General features: G+C 49.5%; 1 protein-coding gene across 1 annotated transcript in view; it reads right to left on the minus strand.

Annotated features, from left to right (window-relative positions):
- Positions 1-253: 253 nt before the first annotated feature.
- NCKIPSD (NCK interacting protein with SH3 domain) overlaps positions 254-17,807 on the minus strand; it is a gene marked incomplete at its 5' end in the record, with an annotated part of 108,515 nt that continues 90,961 nt past the window's right edge. Inside the window, 5 exons of the mRNA XM_019504607.1 lie at positions 254-1,857; positions 2,727-2,899; positions 4,490-4,582; positions 8,420-8,548; positions 10,132-10,212. Coding sequence (XP_019360152.1) covers positions 1,654-1,857; positions 2,727-2,899; positions 4,490-4,582; positions 8,420-8,548; positions 10,132-10,212 — 680 coding nt within the window. The remainder of the gene's footprint in view (positions 1,858-2,726; positions 2,900-4,489; positions 4,583-8,419; positions 8,549-10,131; positions 10,213-17,807) is intronic.

Genomic DNA, 17,807 nt, shown 5'->3' on the forward strand with positions numbered 1-17,807 from the left:
CCCCTGGTGTCTAAAATCAGCTCTGGCACTGCAAAGCCTCTCATGTAGAAGGTCAATGGCCTGAGGTTTCACAGCTAACACCACGTGGCAGCAGATGGAGGGCTGCCTGCCTTTCTGAAATGGGCCTTGCAGCCTCCCCAGTAGGCACCCCTCACACACAGAAGCACAGCCTTTTCTCACAGCCTCCCCCCAACCCCAACCTCCGGGAACACCCCTCCCCTCCAGTACCTGGATGCTACAAGCAGGAGACGCATTTGCACAGTTAAGATGTTTATTCCTTTGCAAGTTACAGTCACTTTAGTGTTTAAGAAAATACAGGTCGCTTTGACGATCATACATTTGTACAGGGGAACAGAGGTTTCTCATGGGGCTGTTTGTTCACCGTGGGAAGGCCAAAAACAACCTCCCGTCCCACTCCCACTTTTTGAGCTTTACAACCAGTGCCCTTCCCAGGGCTTCACACCCATGGCCCGTGGCTTTAGTTATGCTTTAACAACCTGTTGTTTAAAGCATATCCAGTTCCAATGGCTTCTATGCAGAGCACTGCCAAGCTCCAGAAGAGGGTCCTCTGGTTAGTGACAGAGCATGGGCAGAGTGCCATGCTCAACAGACCCGGGTCAGTTGGGGACCACATCTGTGACAGGAATTTTTGCTAGGTCCCTAGAAGATATCGAACTAAAGGGGTCTCCACACGTGCACGTTCACAGAGCGACAATGCCAGGCTCAAGCACCCTGTCACAGGGAGAGGGGATACGGCAAGGCAGAGCCAATCACTACTAAGCTCAAGGCAAGAAATCCACAGGCGGTAAAGGCAGCACTCCCTGCTCCCAGCTACACACCAGAGGAAACAACTGGGCAGACAGCAGGAGGCAGGCTACAGCTGTCACCAAGCAGGACATGCCTCAGGCCTGTGTTGAGGCCAGAGGCTTCTGGGAACAACGTCGCTGCGACAACCATTACTTCTGTGCCAGCACAGTGCACATGGGATTCAAACCTAAGCAGCATGATGGAAGCAAACCAGAGCAAGCAGCTGTTGGGGGAGACCCCAGCCAGGCTGGCAGGCTGCAACCTAGAATGAAGCCTGGGGTGAAGCAGGTATGGCTCCCCAGACACTGTACTGGAGATCCAGTTAGTGCCTCCCTTGCCAGGCCTGTGGCACTTTTGCACTAGCAGCGAACAAAACAGATGTTACAGAAGCTTCTTCCAAGCACTGGTGGACTCACCTGGGTAACTGCAGGGAGAGATGCATATGGAGAAGGGATAGGCTAAGGCAAAGGCCTCTTGCTTTAGGACCTCAAAACACCAGCAGAGCTGAACACACAAGGCCGGCCAGCCTGATAAGCCCCTGTTGTCTACACTCAGACAGGTAACCACCCTCCTATCCCAGGCCCAGTAACGAATCCGCACCCTTGTGCCAATCCGCTTTCAACTCAGTGTCAGAGCTCTCCTAGGGGAGGAAGAACTCAGGGGGGCGCTTTCCACTGGGGTCCTGCACTGCAGACACTTCTAAAAGGCCCTTTGGCATTATCTGAACGCTAGGCCTCACCTGAAGGAATAACAAGGTATGAGCTGTACTGGACAGGGATGGGGAGGAAGTGTCAACAAGAGATGTTTATGATCCAAGTGGTTCTCTTGGTCCAGTGCGAGGTCCGGTTAGCTGGTGCCAGAAGCAATCTCTGGGAACTCCTTATACATCTCCCAGATGATCATCTTGTCCATCTGGCACTGCTGCCCCTCCTCCTCCTCAGCCAGAATGCGCTGCAGGATCCCCTGGAGGTCCAAGAGGCGGTGCTGATGCTGCAGATAGGGTGTGGAGCGGATGATCGCATGCATTAGAGAGAGATATTCCATCCGCAGCTGCAGAGAGTAGGGAGAGACTTTATACAAGATAAGCCAGAGCACCAGCTCCCATTAAAGCATTAAAATCAGAACAGCTGCTGCCAGGTGACCAGCAGGAGGGGACTCCATCACCCATACCTCCCCTGCCCCCACCCAAAATCACACATCTCGCTTCCCCCAGCCTTGGCAATAGTTACAGCAGCATGTTCCCGTCTCTGCTTCACACAGGGGCTAAGAAAGGCAACTGCTTTTCTCCTGGAAGCCCCAAGGAAAGCCCACTGGCCTGCATGGTGAATGACCGCATTAGCCAAAACCCCAGAGTACCCTGAGCGAGCACTTCTGACCACTTTCTGTTGGGGAGGGAAACCGACCCTGCCCCCCTGCACTCCAGAACAATCCAGGCCACTAGTGCTCCTGAGAGCTGGTGCCACCCATGCCGACAGGAATGTGGGGATTCTCTGACAGAGCCCTGATAGCTCCCTAGAAGGCAGGTGTGTGGCTGAATGTGTCTGTTTCCAAACAGTCAGGGCACTCTCAGGGCCTCCAGAACCTGGCATAAGCATGTCCTTCTTTCAGCAGACAACAGGCAGAAAGGGGGCTGGCCTCCCTGCTGGCCCTGCTGTCGAGAAGTCTCGGCTGCCTGTCAGCTGCTGGACCGGCAAGAGACTACAAGGTTGCAGAGAGCCCCTGCAGGCTGCTTGGCCAGTCCTGCCAAGCCAGGAAAGAAGGGTCCAGAAATAAGTGCTCCACCCAGCCCAATCACCCACCGCTGCTCCAGACTGCTCTGCTCCAGTGCCCCTCCCTGGCTGCACAGCACCACTACACAGTAACTCTGCCTCCTGAGGCCCCAGCCCCTGCCCCTACCCCCAGAGCCTTGTGCTTGGTACCTTGTCTCCTGGGGAAAGGTCTGCAATCTGCCGCACCGTGATGTCGATCATCACCATCATGTCTGTGTGATAGAAGATGCTGGCCGTGTCCTTGCTGGCAAAGATGTCCTGGAGGAACTTCAGCACTGAGTGCGGCGGCTGGGGCTGGTGCTTGAAGATGCAGACAGGATCATCTGGTGTCCAGACAGAGGAGGACATGTGTTAACATACACATGCAGCCTCTCACCAGAAGGGCAGGAAGGTGAAGCACCTCTGCCAGGGCTTCACCTGAGCACTAGCATTCTTTCCTGCCCATGGCAGGTGGTTGGACTTGATGATCTGCTCAGGTCCCTTCCAACCCTACCAACTATGAAACTATGACACGTGCAGAGAACAGAATGCCTAAGGGCTCGCTGGTATTCACTTAATCCCAGTCTGCATTGTACCTAGCATGCTGCAGGGAAAAGTGCTGCCCTGCTCCTGGCCTGGATGAGCCACAACGGCTCACTTCCCCCCAGTTTATTAATCCTGCTACAAACCCCTCCAAGCAGCCAGCAGGACTAGCATGAGCCTTCACCATGGGGACCAGCCTAACCATCTACCTGGAGCCAGCAGCACCCCTCCAGGCTTCAGCTGGCTGCTGTATTCCCCCTCCCCACCCTTTTGGAGCAAGCTAGTGCTAGAGACCTCACAAGGCTTTCCGGACCACAGGGACTCCCCTCCCCAACCCCACCCTCATTGCCCAAGCAGAAGGAGGGGGCTGGTGTGATTCTCACTAGGAGTCTGTGGCTACCCAAGTTTTGCTGCTTACTACAGTCTCTCTGGACAAGGTGGAGGCATCAGGTAATCACACAGTGAAAGGGTTAAGCAGAGTCTTTGGGAGGAGGCCAAGTGGAGGAGCACTGAGGCTGCCAGCAGCCTTTGTGGGTGCTGTACACAGCCTGTGACTCACAGCCCTGAAGGGAATGAAAACCTGACTGAAGAACTCCAGAGATGATAGACATGGGTCAGGTTATTTAACAGCAAAGTCAACAGAGAAAACCAAAGCAGCAAGGATCCAGCACTCCAGAAGGCAGCAGAAGGAAACTGTGCCAGGGTGCAGGAATAGGTAGAAAGACCTGGCATTGCACGGTGGGGGGAGCAGAGCTCTTCAGGAGTCTGATGACCTGCCGTATAAAGGCTCTGCACAAACACTGGGTTTAACATGCTTCCGGCAGCAGCAGAACTAACTCTTGTTGGGGGAAGTAGAATGGGACAGTGCCCTGTAAGCAGAGCTCACCAAGGCAGGCAGCCCTGCCAGCTGGACTCCAAGCAGGGCAGTGACAGGAGCCCATCAATCCATTGGTCAAAGTCACACAGACCCTGGCTGTGAAGCACAATGCACTCTCAGGTGGTAAGGGGAAAACTGGCTTTCAAGCCAGGGAGAAGCCAAGTCCCCTGCACCTCAAGACAGCTCCTTGCCTTGTCTCCAAGGGTCTCAGCCCACAGAAACCAGTGGGGAATAGCTTGCAAGCAAACATCAGCTCAATGGACATCATCATGTAGCTAGCAGATGTCAACAGCAGGATTTCTTTCCAGCAGCCATGCCCTTCAGAATGCAGCTCAGCAACAGGAGACTGCACCTTGGATGAAGGCAGCAAATCTTAAGCAGGCTTTTCAGCTCATCTGCCAGCTGACCACCCCTCCCCACCTCTTAATGAGCATCACGCTCATCTCTTTAGATCTGTGTTGCTATTAGCCTTTCCCTCCTGCTGGGAAAGTAATAAAGCCACAGAGATACTCACCTCCCCTGTTCAGCAGTAGCAGCAGCTTTTCTGTGAAAGTCTTGACATTGGAGTGCTTGCTTATCGTAGTCATGATCACATTGTGCTCTGGGACTGAGAGAAGGAAAAGGTGGTTACTCCAAGCCACAGATCCCTTCCAAACAGGCTGCAGATTTGCTTAAGTTTCACTCTTTCCCTGTACCCCACCAGCTGCCTTACAGCTGGCACTGTCCCCCCACGAGGTCAGAGTAGCCTCCATGCCCTGCAGGAAAACACATTTTGAAAACACCACTTCAGCTTCATTTCAGCTCCAGCCTTTTGAAGTACATCCTACCCAGTATCTTCTCCTCCTGCCCCAGGTAGGCAGTGCATCACTGGGGCTATCACCTGCTCAGCTTACAAAAGTGAATAAGCAGTGGGCAAATGTTTGTGTGATGTTCCAGGCTGAGAGGTGCTGCTGAGCTCCTGAATGATGATGCAGGGAAAGGGGGAGAGGGGGTGGGTCCAACAAGGGACATTTCTTTCCTCCAAGATGTACAGCTGATTAGAAAAGTTGCAGGACAGAGGAGTTAGCCTTTCAGCCCCAGCCAAATTCATACCCAAGTCACAGCCTGCCTCCCTATGCTCCTCCTCAGGTTTCAATGGAGATGGATTTTCCTGTGCCCTGCAGGCCCAGACTGCTGCAGCTATTAGGGCTGTGCAAAGCTTCAGTAGCCAATTTGATTTGGAGGACATTCGGCCCGATTCGGGGGCCGACTCTCCGAATCAAATTGGGAAACCCATTAAAAGGTCTGAATCGATTTGGAAGCCTCTAAATCTATTTGGAGATTTGGACGGTCACTGCTTGCTGCTACAGGGAGCTGGACTCAGGCTCCATGCCAATAAGTAGGGAGCAGGGGGGAAGGGGCCATGGGGGGACCCCCACCTGGCTCCATGCCCCACCAGCTCCCCCAGCCCCCACCATGGCTGCCCTGCCTGGCCCCAGAGTCATAGTTTCTAGGGTCAGAAGGGACCTGAGCAGATCATCTAGTCCCACCTCCTGCCATGGCAGGAAAGAGTACTGGGGTCAAACGACCCCAGCAAGGTGTTCATCTAACCTCCTCTTAAAAACCCCCAGGGTAGGAGCCTGCACCACCTCTCTTGGAAGTTGGTTCCAGACCCTAGCCGCCCTGACTGTGAAATATCGCCTCCTGATGTCCAACCTAAACCTACCCTCTGCCAGCTTGTGACCATTATTCCTGGTCACTCCTGGCGGTGCTCGGGGGAACAGTGACTCCCCCAATGCCTGCTGATCTCCCCTGACTAGTTTATAACAGGCCACAAGATCCCCCCTCAGCCTTCTCTTTTGGAGGCTGAACAGGTTCAGGTCCTGTAGCCTCTCCTCATAGGGCCTGCCCTGCTGTCCCCTGATCATGCGAGTGGCCCTCCTCTGGACCCTCTCGATGCTGTTCACATCCCTCTTGAAGTGCGGCACCCAGAACTGGACGCAGTACTCCAACTGCAGCCTGACCAGTGCCGCATAAAGGGGGAGGATCACCTCTTTTGACCTGTTTGAAATGCATCTGTGGATGCATGACAAGGTACGGTTGGCCTTCCTAACTGCTTCCCCACACTGCTGACCCATGTTCATCTTGGAGTCAATGATGACTCCAAGATCCTTTTCTGCCTCTGTGCTGACAAGAGGGGAGTTCCCCAACCTGTAGGTATGGTGCCGGTTGTTCCTCCCCAGGTGCATCACCTTGCACTTGTCTGTATTGAAACCCATCCTATTCTCATTCACCCACCCTTGTAACCTGTCTAGGTCAGATTGTAGCCTGTTGCTACAATCTGACCTAGACAGTCCTGGCACTAAAAGGAGCCCTGCACTCACCAGCTGCAGCAGCACTGATTAGGGCCTCTGGGGGCTCGTGGCAAAGTCCCCCCATGCAGGATTGCCCCCCTGCCTGGCACCCACGTGGCAGCTGTCACATTGCACAGGTGCGGCTCGGTTCAGCAGGGCGCTGCAGTATTCCACGTGCTGTCCAGGAGCTGGGGCCACTTGGGCTGAGCGCTGCTGGGTGACTGACAGCGCGCAGGACCCTGCTGAGCCATGCTGCACCCGCGTGATGTGACAGCTGCTGCACAGGTGCCAGGCGGGGGGGCCGATCCCTGCCGCCCTGCACTGTACTGAGGGGCTCTGCCATGAGCCCCCAGGGGCCCCGATAGCTGCTGCTGCAGCCAGTAAATGTGGGGATTCCCCCCCGAATCACCGAATCAAATCACTGTCTCTTCAAATTGGCCGAATCCAAAGCTGAATCAAATACTTGCTGCTTTGCACAGGCCTCACGGCTGTGCATGCAGGGTCTCAAAACTACTAAGAGAATCTCTCAAAGGCTGCTGTTTCAGGGGCAGTGACCCCCATCTATACTGTGTGGATCAAGGTACTTCAGTGTCCTTCATGCTGAAATAACATGAATGTATCAACTGGTCTGCAGAACAGTTTTGAGCTAATGCTGCACCAGCCAACTGCAAATATTCTGAGATCTCCTAAAGTCCTGGGAATAAAAATTCAACCTGCTAATAAGGAACCCAATCATCACTTAGCCAGTTCCTGGAATCAGAGGACAAGTTGCTCTGCTTTCAACTGCACCCCAGGTGGGCAATAATCCCCCAGAAACACACTGCCTTTCATGCACTATTGCCTAATTACAGAAGCCAGCCAATGTGTCAGGTAAGTCAGAAGTGATAATGGATGAAAGCAGAGGAGAACACACTTCAGTCTCCGAGTGAGAAACTTGCACAAATTGGAAATTTCCACATGAATGTTAATGAAACAATTCCAATGACCAGGTGAGCTCCAGGACATGTCCTTGCTGCTTCATCCTCTCCTCCTGGGGAAGCCAAGGATAAAGGCATCATGTGGAACAGCGGCAAGTAATTAATGCAAGACAATTATGACCAAGCAGCAGGAGATTCCACAGATTAGCTCAGGACTAACAAGTGGCATCCCATACTAGGGCCTACCATTGCACTTGGCCTATGGACTAACTTCAGAATTGCAAGCAGCAGTGGCAGGCAGGGTTTGGCCTGGCAGGCAGGCATTGGCTTCTTCACAGCCAATGGCTTTGCTCATTCTTAGGTACCTCAATATTCAATCAGAGCATCCAGGAGAATGTGCTGACTGGAAGAATGATGCCAGGACAGACCCTATCACATCTTCCTTTAATGAGATTCAGGGATTGGCTAAGCAGCAGTCCTACCAAACCCCTAAGGCAGGCAGGAGGTGAGGCACAGAGGTGTTAAGCACCCACTGAAAGTGTTGCTGCTCCCAAATTGGTATTTCTGTGACATTAACCCATGCATGCATGTGGCACAGTATGAAGAGGCAGGGTAGAAATGCACTTTATAGCCCAAATAAATAAGATACATCTAGAGAGAACATGAGCTTTTGTGAAACTGAGTTCACTTCATCAGACAGTCTGAAGTCAGGCAGTTCAGTGTAACATGGCTAACTGCCTCTTCTCTATGGTGTGAAAAGAACCATCCAACTGTGAGAGTGGTGGGGAAAACAAAAAAAACCAGAGGCTGCAATAACCCCTTGGGCCCAGGCAGGTTAAGTAGTTTGTTACAGGCTCTAATTTAATCACAACCATCTTTCAGCCTGAGAGTCCAAGCTGGAGTTTTGCTGTTCCTTCTCAACCATAAGCACAGGTATCGTGGAGCAGAGGAGCAAGGCACCAGGTCCTCATGGACAGGTTCTTTAACTGATGATCTTCCTCCAAAGGAATTCCTTCCCTGTCTATGACCTTGCTCAGTACCTATTATCAAAGCCTTGGGAGCCCAGGAGAAGGCATCACACACATCTGGAAAGAGACTGGCATCTGGCCAGTTAACACAATGCTACCCATGGTTCTAGGATCTCCCCTGCTCTCATCTGTGACAGCAAGGACCTGTGACAGGAGCATCACTAACCTGGAATGTGGAGATTGAAGGCCAGCAGGACATTAACAAATAAGTCAGGCAGCTGATCTGTTGTGTCTGAGGGCAGTCCATCCTCAATCACCTCCAACAAGAACTGGACAAACTGTGAGTTAAGGTGTTCTGTACATGAGAAGAAAAGGAAAGCTGATGCAGTGCTGATAAGTCACATATCAGGGGAGTGATTCCCACCAGCAGGCTGGACTAGACCCAGCCAGTTGTGAGATACAAACAGCTCAGAAAACATAACCCACCTTTTACAAGCAAGAAACCAGCTGGCTGGTTTCCTGAGTGAATGAAATCCCAGAACCTGCACCAGCAGACCAACCACTGAAGTATCACTGGCACAGATTTGTATTCGTACCTAGTGGTTTGGTTTGTCTATTTAAAAATTAATCCAAATCCTTTGTAATAGCTCATGTTTTAATCTAGCTATTAGGGAGGCTTCGTGGCTCATGCAAACAAGTCCACCTGCAAGAAATAACTGCCAGGGTCATGCTAAAGGAGCAAAACAATTATTTCCAGAAGCCTGAACAAAGCGATTCACATCCCTGGTCCCTGCAGCACTGGTTCCAAAGCCTGCACATTTATCACAGGGTCTAGTGAACCTGCTAAGGAGATTCTTTGGCAAAACTCTCCACAGCAGCCGTAGAAAACAAAGGTCAGTGGTTCCCAAACACTGAGAGCATCTGGATCCAGCAAAGTGGAAGGGCATTTATGTGTGCATGTGCACGCATGTGCGTGCATGTCTGTGGAAGAATAGGGAATGCAGTTGGGAGACAAAGGCTGCATAAGAGCAAGAGGTTAACAAGTACCAAAATGGGGTTCAAAAGACAACAGCACAGTTGGCATCTGCCTGTTGATCCTCAAGAATCTCTGCTTTCATTAAAAACAAGAAGCTTAAAGGGTCTAGTTATGAGGTAGCTTCAAAAAATCTAAAGCTGCAGGCATCCCAATATGCCCAGATGAGGACTGTACCACAACCTCAAGAATTTAGGACTGAAACAAACAACCCTGGTCAAGGAGTCCAGGCCCTTGCTATCATGGGCTCAGCCTAATTTCCACTCTGTATGGCAGACTACACCCATCCTAATGCAAGGGGGTGTTTTACTGAGAACAAAGTTAAGGTCCTTGAGGCTACAGATCCCTGCATGCAGTGCTCCTTCTGAAGCCAAAATTCCTAGTGGAACTCTGGACTGGGATCCATGGTCTGTACATGCCCCTTCCTGTTAAAACAGGAAGTGACCACAGAGTAGTTCCCTAGGATCCACTTTGGTGACCCCCTGAAAGCAATGCCTTGCTCCAAGTCTGACACTGTCAGGCAGACTAATACCATCAGTGCTACAGGGGACAGGAGGGCAAATTCTATCCCCTTCTATTAAATAAAAGGCAAGGAGAGAACAATATTTTAGCAGGCTGAGGTGAGCAGGGGACAGCCAGGCAGCAGCATTAACAAAGAGCAGAACAGATTTCTTTGCAGAAGAGCTGCTTGGTAACAGCACTTATTCCTGCAGGTAGCAAAGCTGTTTCCACACCTGTTTGCTCTCCCCTCCCTCAAGATCTAGGATCACTGTAGTCCCGTATTTCAGTAGCCCTCCCCTATGCTGTAAGAGGAACTTGGTTCTCCTTAGCTACAGGGCCACCAGAAAACCCTGCAGGATGCCTGCGTATCGGCTTTTCCTTTCTGTAGTGCCTCCAGTTCCTACCGTAGTGATGATATGGCAGCGGCTCTCCCATAGAGAATATCATTGCCAGCACCAGTGCAGAATAGCACATCTTTTGATGATCTGTAAGATAAATCCAAAGATCTGGTCGTTAGTACTCTCAGGGGTACAAAGTGTGTCCTTTGGTTTGAAGTGCAAGTCATTTCAGTACATATAGGAAAGAATAACGTCTCGTATTTATTGATCCATGAGACAACAGCTATCTCCTTTATAAGACCCTTGTCTTCTGCAACACCAATAAAAATCCAGCCAATTAATAATGACCATGCTGAGGAATATAATGAGGCTGACGTGTGAGACATGCAGTTAACTGCACCCCCTTCTCCACCCAGCACAACAGACTGTAGAACTGTCTGGGTCTCAGGGCACTGCAGTAACACACACCTTTAATCACCACTCAGTAAGGCAATACAAGATGAAGACTCTGGAAGCCTTGTTCAGTTTTTGGTTCAGTTACCACAGCTTAAAGAAAGGTGGGGAAAGAGTTCCATTTTCTTCTACAGTCCTTCCCAAGCATCTCTGCTCCGACCACATCTACCCCCTGTAATTTCAGTCTGGAAATCAGGCCCTCGCCCACGCAAACCCTGCTTTACCTCCGCTCTGACACACACCACGCCAAGGGGACTGGTCTTGGACCTTTCATGAACAAGACAGCTATCAAGTGTGTGCTACCACTAAGCTACACATCAGCTAACATCCATAGGTACAAGACAAATCAGAGTAATGCAAGTTTTATGAGAGGCAGTTAAAAAGAAAAAGAGAAACCCCATTTTTAGCCATGAACTGACACAGGATTTGAACCCAGGTCTGCATACAAGAGGTCATTACCTTCATTTACAGTGCAACATGGCCCCTCACATGCATTTCAGTCACAACTTTAAAACTGCACTAGTGAAGTAGAAAAGCCACTCACTCAGGATGGGGCACATGTATGCAAGCAATAATCTACCACATGCTCAAAAGCAGACTCTTTGGGCCAGTGGTGCCTAGCAGAACTATGCCTATGCTTTCATGTAACGACCCCGAGGGCATAGAGAGAAAAACACCATGGCCCAATGGCCACTCTACTCCCTCCCCATCAGAGAAGCCAGGGTTCCAGGACTCTGCAGTAGCAAGGAAAAAAGCACATTTTGGACTGTGCACCTGTGAAAATGCCTCTGAGAACTCCTGTCACCACATAGCCTTTTTTGTCAGAATATTAGTTCTTGGAGATCCCGCTCTTAGGTTTACCAATGTTGATGCTGAATGTACCTGCTCCATGCTGCCTCCTGGCATGCCAGGCATGATCTGACTTCCTTTTGTCTGGCTATATGAACATGGGTGTCATGGGCTATCATTTGACCAGCTGGCTCCTGAATCAATGGTAGGAACTTGATATAGAGCTTTCAACTGCTGTATGTTCCAATATGTTTCTACAGAGGTCAGCCATCTCACAACCCCATGTGTGCTCCATCAGAGAAGCAATGCGTTACTCACTAAAGCATGGGCTGGCAGAAGCGATGACAAAGTCTGCCTCCATGCCTCCCTGAGGTCTTTTTGCCTCAATGGATAGGAGCAGAAGGATCCCCAGGGTACATGCATGGCCAATAGGAGGGCAATGTTGAATGGAAAGACTGCCTTCAAGCACATGGGACATTCATGTGCCACTGGACTGACCGGATGAATGAACACTTAAAGACAAGAGTCTGATGGGGTGAAATGTCCTTTGATACACACTCTCAACTGGAAGCCCATAGTTTATCTAGCTGTGGTAATCACTCCTTTCCTATAGCAATGTAAAGGACCACCTACTGCAGTCAAACAGAAAGGAGAAGACGAATGTGAGGGAGTTGGTGTGGAAGACATCTTTTCTCAACACATCAGAACAAAGCTCTTGAGTTCCTTTCCTGCTTCAAAAGAGCATCTTAACTAACAAGAGATGAATAATTTTTTTTTAAAACCCTCATCTACACAGTCCACAGCTTTCAACAGTTCATTGAAAAACTGAACCCAGGAAGGTATCCATCCCTTCAGCTATCTTTAAGTATTTCCTGCTCAGCAAAGGATTTCCTGCTCAATATTTCCTGCCACATCACAGCTACATTTGTTTGCAAGCATTTCTGCATGATACTGTTTTCAGTAGATTGGTTCTGGCTGAATTAAGTCCCCCCACAAGATCCTGAAACAATGCTCTGGCTTCCAGGTGTGCATTTTGCCAGCTTTCTGGGGTACACTGGCATCTCATGTATCACTGTGTCCTATGGCCTCCTGGTCCAGCACAATTTTCACTGGAAGTGGCTCTACATGAATGCTCCACCAGAACATAACCATTGTCTTGCTTGAATCTTAATTAGCCAATCCAATTCAGTAGGGATTTGCAGAAGAACCACAGGAAAGGGTATATAACAAAACACAGTTAATTGAGTCTGGAAGATTTTAGAAAGAGGTATGTGTATGCTAGTACAATGCTTTGCAAGCATGGCAGGATACAGAGAGATAAAGTACGTTCAGTTTCATCTCTCAGGCAGTGGTTGGGTCACTTATTATGTATGAAATAAATGAAACCTGGTTTTCTTTTAAAGCAGCAGGCAGGCCAGAATGATCCTTTTTACTACCTGAATGTGAATTTAGTAAAACTGTCCTTTCGGCACAGTACTTTCACAGTGAACCAGGGGTCCCTGCAGTCTATTTCCCCCACTCACTCCTGCCAATTCATTTTGAAGGCCCCTCACTCAGTCCCCTGCTCTGCTAGGTCTGAACATGCTGTCTGAGAAGGATCCATTCAAGCCATGGGAGGGGTCAAACTGCTGAAGATGTCCACTGTAAGCACCCTGGACAGAGACCATTGCTAGATCACTGGTGTATCACTGCATCAATAAAATTACTATACTACCCCCACCTCTCTCATAGAGAGAACAGTAACAACTACAGTCCAAGAATGAGGTTTGCTAGCCATTTGAGAGCTGTAGGAAATGCCATGGGAAGTTCCAATACTCCTCCAGGAAAGGTATCCTCCAGGCAGGCATTTACTACCTACTCAGTTGTTTGAAGTTTGCCACATTTACACTATGGAGTTTGAGTCACCACCCTGCATCAGGGGACAACAGCAACCTCTAAGTGACCCTTTTTAGCTGTGTTGTGCTGAATGCAAACTAATGACATCTAACTGCCCATTGGATGTTAACTCCTGCCATCCAAGTCTAAGCAGCTACTCTGTCTGACACATGACCTGGCAGCACGAGACAGAGCAGGCAAAATGAGTATTTAGCTTCTCATTATACAAGGACAAGGAGATTCAATGACCATTTAAAACACATGGCTACATCTCAGTTTGTGAAACTGTCCACAAAAAGGGATCAAGCCCCAGCTAAGTTAAGGGCTTGGACACTCATATCAATAATGGAAACACATGCAGCTATAGTGAGCAGGTAAACAATCTGGTAGGATACAAGGCAATCATTGCCTGCTTGATGCTGAGAAGAATCTCCCTGCCTGGGCATGTCATTCCATAATTATTCATGAAGATCCTTCATGCTTCTCTACAGCAGCTGGTGCTGCCTATTGTCAGAGACAGGGTACTGAACTGAGGAGGCCATTGGTGAGGCAATTCCAATTCTCCTAATACAGCAAGGAGCTTTCCTTGAAATTTGAAGTGATGAAATAATGACAAAAATGCTATTATCAGAAATTGAAAGTGTGGGGAGCAATTCTGCTTCCAGTAACTGGAAACCAAACCTGGAAGAAAAGATCCCAGTTAAGGAGGGGCTGAGGGAAAGGAAAAACTTAGACTGATGCTGCCCTGGCACATCTGTTCTACATTATAGCTAGCCAGGAAGAGAGCAAAAAACCCCAGCAATTAAAGCAAGGCAGATACACTTTAACTAGGTTTGGCTAAAGGCAAAGAATTCACTGGCATTAGAAACTTGGACCATCTTGGCTTTGTTTGCTGCCTGCAGCCCCCTCAGCCTAACAGTTTTTTGACCTGGGGGAGGAGATATCAGAGCTCCAGCCACAAATGGCTTCTTCAGTTCTAAAACTGGAGTAAAAATGGTGGAACACAAAGAGAAGCTGGACTTTAAACCAGTGCAATTATTCAATATAGATCTGAATATGTGGTTTATTGGTATATGGAGCAATGGGCAGATGTTTTGGGGCATTCCAGCTCCAACTAATCACTTTCAAGGGACTGGCGATTCATTGCCATATTCTTCATGACGCCGGCACTGTCCTGAAGAGCAGCATCTGCCATTCAAAAGCATGACTTCTTCTGGGTGGTACCAACTGCTGCAGAAATGCACTCAGTGTTAGTGAAGCTCTTTCGGAAGAATACAAGATGGTTATTTATTTGACTGGTTTTGCTGACAGTTCACCTGAATACAGCTCAACTATTTATGAAGGACAGTAGAGGCAGGGCAGGCACATAATTGCAGAAGCATTTTGCAACAAAAATGTCTGTTCCTATACATTTTAAAGACTTTCTTGCAGACCCTTACAAACCGTGCCTCTCCCAGCTCAAAATGCACAATGGAAGAGAAGGGCAGGGGAGGGAGAGACAAGAACTGTCTCTACAGCCCAAGCAAAGAGATTCTGACAGTAGTTTTACATATTTTGAACTGCAACAGGGGACAGTGCTGATTACAGAGCGGATTAGCCGTCTGTTTTCCTTGGAAATGTTGTTAATTCTGCCTCACTGTCTTTTTATAAGCTCTTCTGATGACACAGAGATAGATCTGCAGGCCAGCAGCATCTCAGGAAAATGACTGTCCAGGAGCAATAAAACCAAGGCATCTGGCAGAAGAACTGGATGGCAGCCAAGATGCCTGCATCAACCCCAGGGTAAAGTGCTTTCTCATCAAAGGCATCCAGAATCCATGCCGAGAGTTTTATCCTCAAGTGTGCCTCTGTAACGAGTCAGGCAGGATCCTGTCAAACTTCTGCAGCCGGCTTTGCAATCCCCAGTTGTCCAAGTGCTGGCACCAATGGCTCTGGTCCCTGCCATCCACAGAAGGGATTAGACACTCTGCGGCATATCAGATAATGGATCAGCTGCTGCTCCCAAATTCTTCATGCCAAAAGAAACTCAAGCCACTTCAGGAATCAAGGTCACATTTTAACTCAAGGTGCCATATTCCAGCACAAATGTTGCTCCAGAACAGTACACAGAAGGTCTAAAGGCCCCCAAGCAGGCCTGTTTGAGGCAAGAACAGATACCCATATTATCCCCCGCCCCGCCCCGCCACACCCAACTCCATTTCCTAGAGCTGGAGCCCCTACCTTTTTGCGAGCTGCTGTTTAAAAATCCACTTCCCACTGAAGTGAGTGGAACATCAGAAAGACAGGCTGCTTGGCAAAAGCAGACACTACTTACCTGCCAAGGTGAACCTGGCAGGTTTAAGCAGCACAGGATCCAGGCACTGATTTGTAAGGCTGCCATAAAGGAGCTCTCTCTAGCTCTTGCCCCCTTAAGTAAGGGAGGAGAAAGCACAGACACCTCCTCTATCTGGAAGGGATGCCTTTCATGATCACTGCTCTGATACTACCTGGAATAGCAATGAGAGGAGCAAGGGCCTTTTTATCAGTAGAAGGCAGCTCTCACTTTTATGAGATCAGGTGACCATTACAGAGACCAAGAGGCTGCAGCACAAGGAGTTCAGCAGGAGGCAACGTACCCAGCACCTCAAAGCATTTCAGTCACCTCCCCACCTCGCCTCCATCACAGCAAAGCTTTGTAGTTCAGAGAATGCCCAGGATGCTGTAGGGGAAGTCGCATTCAACCAAAGGAGCTGAGAGAGTTGTGTGCATGTCCAAGTAGATTACAACGCTGCTCCATCTGCATGGAGATCTGCAAAGCTTCACACGAGTCGGCTGCTATCAGAGCTCACTGCTTACACCAAGGTTGACTGTGCTGCCAAGCCACGTTGCAGCCCTGGGACAAGAGGCTTTCCTTTCCAGCAGTGCTGCTGGCCAGTTGATGAGCAATAATGAAGTACTCCCAAGGAGGTGAGAGCCCAAGGAAGTACATGGTATTGTATAAATGTAGGGCAAGCAAGGATGAACGCCAAAGTGAATGCAGCACTCCCTGCATGCGGAGTATGGCAAAAAAACATCCGCCTGCAGATGGGCTTTATGAATTAGTGATGGATGCAAGGGGAAGTTTATTTTTAGACAGCAGCCCATTAGGAGTAACCCTGCACTGGAGGCAAGCTTCTTGGCAAGTGCTAACAAGTGGGGCTCCATCACTGCTCATTTCCATCTCAGATGAAAAGGAACACAACCTACACAAGAGGTGCTTTTGGTGCAAACCCAGAAAAAAACACTGATGCCATGTTATATGCACTGTGCAGGATAGATAAGCCCCAGGAACAGAGAGACTGTTCATATAGTCTAAACATGAAGAGGACAGAGCTCCCCATGTTAACCCAGCATACCACGTGCTACCCCCAAGCTTAAAGTATCTTTTAATCACTCTGTCTTGTGCTGACGCAGTCAAATTGTGGCTTTCTTCAAGGAGAGACAATGGCTCTCCATTAGGGTCAGCCCTTTTTTCACCAGGCACTCATCCAAATGCTAAATTAGATACATTAGCCCTTCCCATTGCACAGGCTGCTTGGCTGCTATGGGCAGTGGGTGGAGTGCCTTGAGGCAGCACATCCTATTACCCCATTTCTCAGAGGCAGCCCACAGGGAACATCCATCACTGACATAAAATGGAGGTAAGGAGCTGTCCTGAGCTGAAAGGTTAAAATCCTACCAGCCCCTCTGGAGACCATATCACCACCTGGAACATGGGTGACAACACTTGCACAGGATCCAACAGCAGTAGGGACTTGGCTCAGGGCTTCAGTTTCAGTTATGCCAAAGCATCTCTTTGTAAGGCTACGCTCAAGCCAGTGTGCCCAGGCAGCAAGGGGCAACCTTTTCTCCTCTACTGCTGGGAATAAACCCACCATACTCCTGCTACCTAAGCACGTCGATACTACTCGCAGGCAATTGATGGGGCACAGGCTGGACTCAGTATACAGTTCACTAGGGCCTCTGGGCATCACATTTTGGGCAAGCTAAGGATCCATGCGGGGAGCCAGTGCTGAGCAGCTCCTGTGCTGTAAATGTATACCTCATCTGACTGTGTAGGAACTGCCCCACATGGATAACACACTCGAGACCCTTCTGTTATGCTACAGGGGATTCCTCCAAGGGACAACTGAGGCTTGTCAACAAAGAAGAGGAAAGATAGCCTACATATCTGTGGCTTGCTTCCTTCCCGTTGGCAAAGCAACCAGGGCTGCATGTCAAGCACTAGAATGAATCCTTAGTGTCAAACCTCGGTCTCCATAGTGCAGGGTTGTATGATGTATATTGGACCCACAGGGAAGGCTGAGGGTAGCAGAAACATGCATCTAAGCTCTCAGCATCTGCTCTGTTGCACTTGCTGAGTCAGGAAGGTGCTGTGTACTTGCACCAATGTGACTGCCAGACAGAGCCTTCACCAGTACATGTCCCTACTGCAAATTCAGGTGATCCGGAATGGACAAGGGCCCCTCTATGAGCAGCTCTTTTCTTTGAATTTCCAGTTTTGCTCCCCCTGGTTCAGTGGGTGAGAGGTTGTTTGACATACTTCCTTGTTCCTTTGTCCATCAATGACCCTGTCACTGATCTCTACAGGACCTCCAAGGCAGCAT

The sequence above is a fragment of the Gavialis gangeticus genome, unplaced genomic scaffold (assembly GCF_001723915.1).
Source record: "Gavialis gangeticus isolate Ggan-Ray unplaced genomic scaffold, GavGan_comp1, whole genome shotgun sequence".
Classification (NCBI taxonomy): Eukaryota; Metazoa; Chordata; order Crocodylia; family Gavialidae; genus Gavialis; species Gavialis gangeticus.